This window comes from Olea europaea, unplaced genomic scaffold, assembly GCF_002742605.1.
Source record: "Olea europaea var. sylvestris unplaced genomic scaffold, O_europaea_v1 scaffold798, whole genome shotgun sequence".
NCBI classification, from domain to species: Eukaryota; Viridiplantae; Streptophyta; class Magnoliopsida; order Lamiales; family Oleaceae; genus Olea; species Olea europaea.
In genome coordinates, this window is record NW_019266413.1 from 217,795 (window position 1) to 223,829 (window position 6,035).

General features: G+C 39.9%; 1 protein-coding gene across 1 annotated transcript; it reads left to right on the plus strand.

Moving 5' to 3' along the window:
- The first annotated feature begins 3,526 nt into the window (after positions 1–3,526).
- Positions 3,527–4,897, plus strand: LOC111391516. Its single transcript, XM_023016748.1, has 3 exons — positions 3,527–3,930; positions 4,140–4,201; positions 4,788–4,897. Exons 1-3 carry the CDS (start codon positions 3,527–3,529, stop codon positions 4,895–4,897), a joined length of 576 nt encoding a protein of 191 aa, XP_022872516.1.
- Positions 4,898–6,035: the final 1,138 nt, after the last annotated feature.

Here is a 6,035-nt window from a genome sequence, read left to right on the forward strand (position 1 = left end):
TTGTATTAAAGAGTGGCAAGCAAGTTGGAAAAAGTGAACTCACCGAAGATAGCAACCCCACATCTGATAAAGAGAAAGAACAAGTAGTAGAAGAGCAAGAAAAGCAGGCCAAAGGAACAAATAAGGCTCACAGACCTTACTCCATATCCTTCCCTGACAACCCACCAATTCTCACACCACCACTTCCATTTCCACAACGTTTTCAAAAGAAAAAAATTTGATGATCAATTTGCAAAATTTTTAGATATTTTCAAGAAAATTCACATTAATATTCCTTTTGTAGATGCTTTGAAATAAATGTCAAATTACGCAAAGTTTATGAAGGAAGTAATGTCAAAGAAACGAAAATTGGAGGAATATGAAATAGTAAAATTTACAGAAAAATGCATCACTATTCTTAAAAAAAAAACTTCCTCAGAAGAGAAAAGATCCAGGCAGCTTCACTATTCCATGCACCATTGGAAGCTCTTCCTTTGAAAAGGCCATCTGTGATCTAGGAGCAAGCATCAACCTAATGTCGTTATCAGTATTCAAGAAGTTAGGCCTCAAGTCAAGCCAACAACAGTGACTCTATAACTGGCTGATAGGTCCCTCACCTACCTACGAGGTATTATTGAAGACATGTTAGTAAAGGTCGACAAATTCATCTTCCCAACTGATTTTGTGGTACTGGATATTGAAGAAGATCAGGAAATCTCACTGATTTTAGGCAGGCCATTTTTAGCAACTGGAAGAGCATTAATTGATGTGCAAGGAGGACATTTGACATTGAGAGTTAATCAAGAAAAGGTGAGGTTCAACATCTATCAAGCAATGAAGTACTCGGACGACACTGACACATGCCACATGATTGACTTCATTGATTCTACTGTGAGCGATGAGAAACTATATATTAAGGATCCCTTGAAGCAGTGTTTGATGTTTAGTTCAACAAAGGATGACATCGGCTCTTTTGGAGAATATGCATGGAGCAAAGACCTAGTTGATTGCATATTGGCTCTAGAATCTACACCAGTTGAAAACAACCAATCACGGTGTGAAGATATTCAAAAATCAGAGGATAAAGAATGCAGTGAAACCAGTAAGATTGAACTGAAGAAATTACCAGATCACTTTCGCTATGCATTTCTAGGAGATAATTCTACATTTCCAGTGATCATTTCTTCATCAATCACCAGGGACGAAGAGGACAGATTATTGAAAGTGTTGAGGGATCACAAGGCTGCTTTGGGTTGGTCGATAGCTGACATCAAGGGGATAAGTCCTACAGTCTACATGCATAAAATCCTCATGGAAGATTCTTAGAAGTCATCCATCTAACATCAGAGGAGGTTAAACCCAGCAATGAAAGAAGTGGTTCGAGCAAAGATACTAAAGTTATTGAAGGTAGGAATCATTTTTGTTATATCAGATAGTGAATGGGTCAACCCAGTACAGGTGGTACCAAAGAAAGAAGGGATGACAGTAGTTAAGAATGACAACAATGAGCTAATTCCAACTAGTACAGTAACCGGCTGGAGGGTGTGCATTGATTACAAGAAACTGAACAAGGCAACTAGAAATGATCATTTTCCTCTCCCGTTCATCGATCAAATGTTGGACAGATTAGCTAGCTACTCTTACAATTGTTTTCTTGATGGATATACAGGCTACAACCAGATTGCTATAGCACCAAAAGATCAAGAAAAGACAACATACACCTGTCCCTATGGACCTTTTGCCTACAGACAGATGCCATTCAGGTTATGCAATGCACCAGCCACTTTTCAGAGATGCATGATGATGATCTTTGCGGACATGGTTGAGGACATTATAGAGGTATTTATGGATGACTTTTCAGTGTTTGGCACTTCTTTTGATAACTGCCTTCACAATCTCTACTTAGTGCTGCAACGCTGTGAGGAAAAGAGTTTAGTTCTAAACTGGGAAAAGTGTCATTTCATGGTACAAGAAGGAATTGTGCTAAGCCACCATGTTTCAACAAGGGGACTGGAAGTAGACAGGGCAAAAATTGATGCAATTGCAAAGCTACCACCACCCACCAATGACTAAGGCATTCAAAGTTTCTTAGGGCACGCTGGATCCTACGGGAGATTTATCAAAGACTTTTCAAAAGTAGCAAAACCCCTATGTAATCTTTTAGAGAAAGACACAACATTCGTATTTGATGAAGACTGCTTACGGGATTTTGAAACCATAAAGGTTAAATTAGTCACTGCTCCAGTGATGGTAGCACCAGATTGGGATCAGCCATTTGAGGTTATGTGTGATGCCAGTGACTACGCAGTAGGGGCGGTTTTGGGACAACGGAGTGATAAGATTTTTTGGGCAATCCACTACACCAGAAAAACTCTTAATGGAGCTCAACTAAATTACACCATAACAGAGAAAGAAATGCTAGCAGTAGTGTTTGCATGTGACAAATTCAGATCCTACCTCATTGGCACCAAAGTGATAATTTACACAAACCATGCTGCAATCCGTTATCTCTTTGAAAAGAAGGATGCCAAGTCACGCCTAATTCGATGGATATTGCTACTACAGGAATTTGATGCAGAGCGGAATAAGAAAGACCGTGAGATGTCGTCTGAGTGAGAATGTCGTTGCAGGCCACCTCTCACGATTAGAGAATGAAAAGGTGGTGGATGACAATCAAATTCGAGAAACTTTCCCTGACGCGATCTTGCTAGCTATATCAACAAAGATCCCATGGTATGTTGATTTTGTTAATTACTTAGTGTTTGGAAGATTGCCACCCGACTTGACCTTTCATCAAAAGAAGAAATTCCTCCATGACGTCAAGTCATATCTGTGGGATGATCCAATATTGTTCAAAAGGTGTGTTGATAGAATAATCAGGCGGTGTGTCCCTGTGGAAGAAACACAATCAATCATGCAGCATTGCCATTCCTCACTTTATGAAGGTCATTTCGGCCCTACGCGTACTACTACAAAGGTATTGCAATTCGGTTTCTATTGGCGGAATCTGTTCAAAGACTACTATACTTTTGTGAAAACATGTGACCATTGTCAACGTACTGGAAATATTTCAAGACATTATGAGCTACCATTAACTAATATGCTTGAGGTGAAATTATTTGATGAGTGGAGTATTGATTTCATGGGTCCGTTCCCACCTTCTTTTGGTTAGGTATACATTCTCCTTGCAGATGACTATATATCTAAATGGGTTGAAGCCATTGCTACACCAACAAATTATGCAACGGTGGTTTTGAGGCTTCAATAGAAAAATATCTTTACTCGTTTTAGTACACCTAGGGCAATAGTAAGTAATGAAGGTACACATTTCTGTAACAAGCTATTCAACTCTCTTCTAGCTAAGTATAATTTCAAGCACAAGTTGGCACTCGGTTATCATCTACAGTCAAATGGGCAAGCAGAGGTGTCTAACAGAGAGATTAAACATATTTTGGAAAAGATAGTGAAAACCAATCGAAAGGACTGGTCTTTCAAACTAGATGACACTCTTTGGGCATACCGAACAGCCATTAAAACACCAATTTGAATGTCACCCTACCGTCTGGTATTCGGAAAAGCTTGTCATTTGCCCGTGGAATTGGAGCATCGAGCTTATTGGGCTATGAAAAAATTGAATTTAGATATGAAATTGGCCAGTCCACAACGCTTGTTGCAGCTTGATGAGTTGGAGGAATTCTGGAATGATGCATACGAAAATGCAAAGATATACAAGGAGCGGACAAAAATGTGGCAAGACAAGAGTATCCTAAGGAAGGATTTCAAGGCAGAAGAGCAAGTTCTTCTATTCAATTCTCGCTTGAAAATCTTTCCTGACAAGCTCAAATCTCGGTGGCCGAGACCATTTGTAATTCGTAAGGTGTTCCCTTATGGTGCAGTGGAGTTAGTAAGCATGGATGGGTCTACCTTTCAGGCAAATGGGCATTGCCTCAAGTATTACTATGGAGAAGAAAACAGGGATGTGGAAGAAATTACCCTTGATGAACTAACTTAATACCACGTTCACGTCCAGCTAAAGACGTAAAAGAAACTCTTATTAGGAGGCAACCCAAGTTCTATTCCTTAAGTTTCTTTTCATTATTTAGACATGTAATTTTCTTCTTAGGCAAATTTGGTAAATTCATTTTCTTTTTATTTTGTAGGGTTATACTCAAAAATGGTTGCATCGACACTCTAGTCAATATGGGAGGGGAATACGTTGGAGGTATTTATAATTAAAAAAATTACCTTTTTCAGAAAAGTTGGCGCCGTGGCGCCCATATTGGGCGCTGCAGCGCAAACTCCTAAAAAAATAATTTAAAAAATAAAATAAAATAAAATTCAGCAACTCTGGTGCCGTGGTGCCCAACCCTTTTTTTTAAACATACACACGGTTCCTTATTTTTTTTATCTCCCTATCCCCAAACCCTTTAATTCTTTTTAAACATACACGCGTTCTTTTAAAATGCAATTTTCCTTCATTTGGCTTAATTTGAACTCATAATGGTAATCTTGTTTGGGACTACGTCACACTATCATTTTTCTTTGTTGGATTGCGTTTTGGTAAAGATTGTGTGGGTTTTTGTTTAATCTTCGAAATTATTTTGTTGTATGCCTACAATGTGTTTGTTCTTCTGCCTCTTTGACATTCTTTGTCAATGTTGGAATCTATGTTAGAAGACTTTGCAATTTTCTATGGGCTTGAATTTTCCTAACTACTAATTTATTGTCTTGCCCACAAAGTGTTCGATAAATTTCACCAAAGACTTCTTTTGCGCTATTCGTGGGATATTTTTTATGACCTGCATTAGGCTTTGTACATGTTTATTCTAGCCGCCCACCACATGTTCGATATATTGTTTCATTAAAGATTTTCATGTCTACTTGGGACATACTTCATTTTCTGAGACAAATTCATTGAATTGGTTTAGGTGGCCGGTTAACTTCACGTGATATTGGGAAAGAACACTTACTCCATGTCTCCTCAAAATAAATCCAAGGTCACTGCCTCTTCCTCTACTACAACGTTTGATCGAAGACGATTCATTAGTTTCGAAGCAGATGAACGCTATAAACACAGTGTGGTACATCAAAATTGCATTCCTGAGAGGGGCCTTGAAAATTTTCTGCCAGATAAAATATACAGTTTGGGATGGGAGAAGTTTACCGAGCAACCTACTGCTACATCCATTTCTTTGGTGAAAGAGTCCTATGCCAACGCCATTGAACACGAGAACTTCAAGGTCTTTGTCCGAGGTTTTTGGATCAAGTTTGACAGTGCGTCAGTTAACAAGTTCTACCACACACGGGATATACCCAATGATGACTATTCTCGACTCCGTGATGAGGGGGTCAATCCCGAGGAGATAATTTGCACTATAGCTCATCTCGGTACTGAATGGAAAGGATCAGCTAGTGATGTAACTCACTTCCCTTCCTCTGGTCTGATACCTAACTATAAAATCTGGCACCACTTCATATCATCCAAACTGATCCCCAGTAGTAACACCAGCGAGGTCACCAAAGAACGGGCCTTACTGAATTTTATGATTCAGAAAGGGTATTCTATTGATGTTAGCCGAGTCATTCAAAACAGCATTCTTCGCATCCTTGCCAGGCCCTCTACAGGCAGTTTGGGTCACCCCTCTTTGATCCATGACCTTTCCATACACGGGAGTGTTCCCGTGCGAGAAACTGATGAAGTGTTACACCCGAAACAACCACTTACACGAGAACTCCGTGATAGGCGTGTGAGACATCAGGAAGTGCCTAGCTCTTCTCAGTCATCTCATCCATTACCTCCTACACCACCACCTCCAAAACCTTCTGATGCTACGGGGGACATCTTTCGACGTCTTGAAGCCATGGATTTGCCCATGACCCGATGGCAGGATGGCATGCAAGTACAAATGAATCATCTACAATCCACCATCTTTGACCAATTTCAATATCAGCATGCTTACATGGCAGTCATGGCATCTGCACATCCCGAGCTCACTTCCACTTCCTTCACACCCTCCTGCTCCACCCGATGGCGAGGAAGATAGTTGATGTCCTCA

What these genes read in the sequence shown, in the direction of transcription:
- LOC111391516 (XM_023016748.1), top strand. Translation starts at nt 3,527, where the DNA reads ATGTCACCCTACCGTCTGGTATTCGGAAAAGCTTGTCATTTGCCCGTG. An exon ending in GCAAATGGGCATTGCCTCAA is followed by an intron (nt 3,931 to 4,139) that starts GTATTACTATGG and finishes TTTATTTTGTAG; the next exon opens with GGTTATACTCAAAAATGGTT. An exon ending in GGGAGGGGAATACGTTGGAG is followed by an intron (nt 4,202 to 4,787) that starts GTATTTATAATT and finishes GACCTGCATTAG; the next exon opens with GCTTTGTACATGTTTATTCT.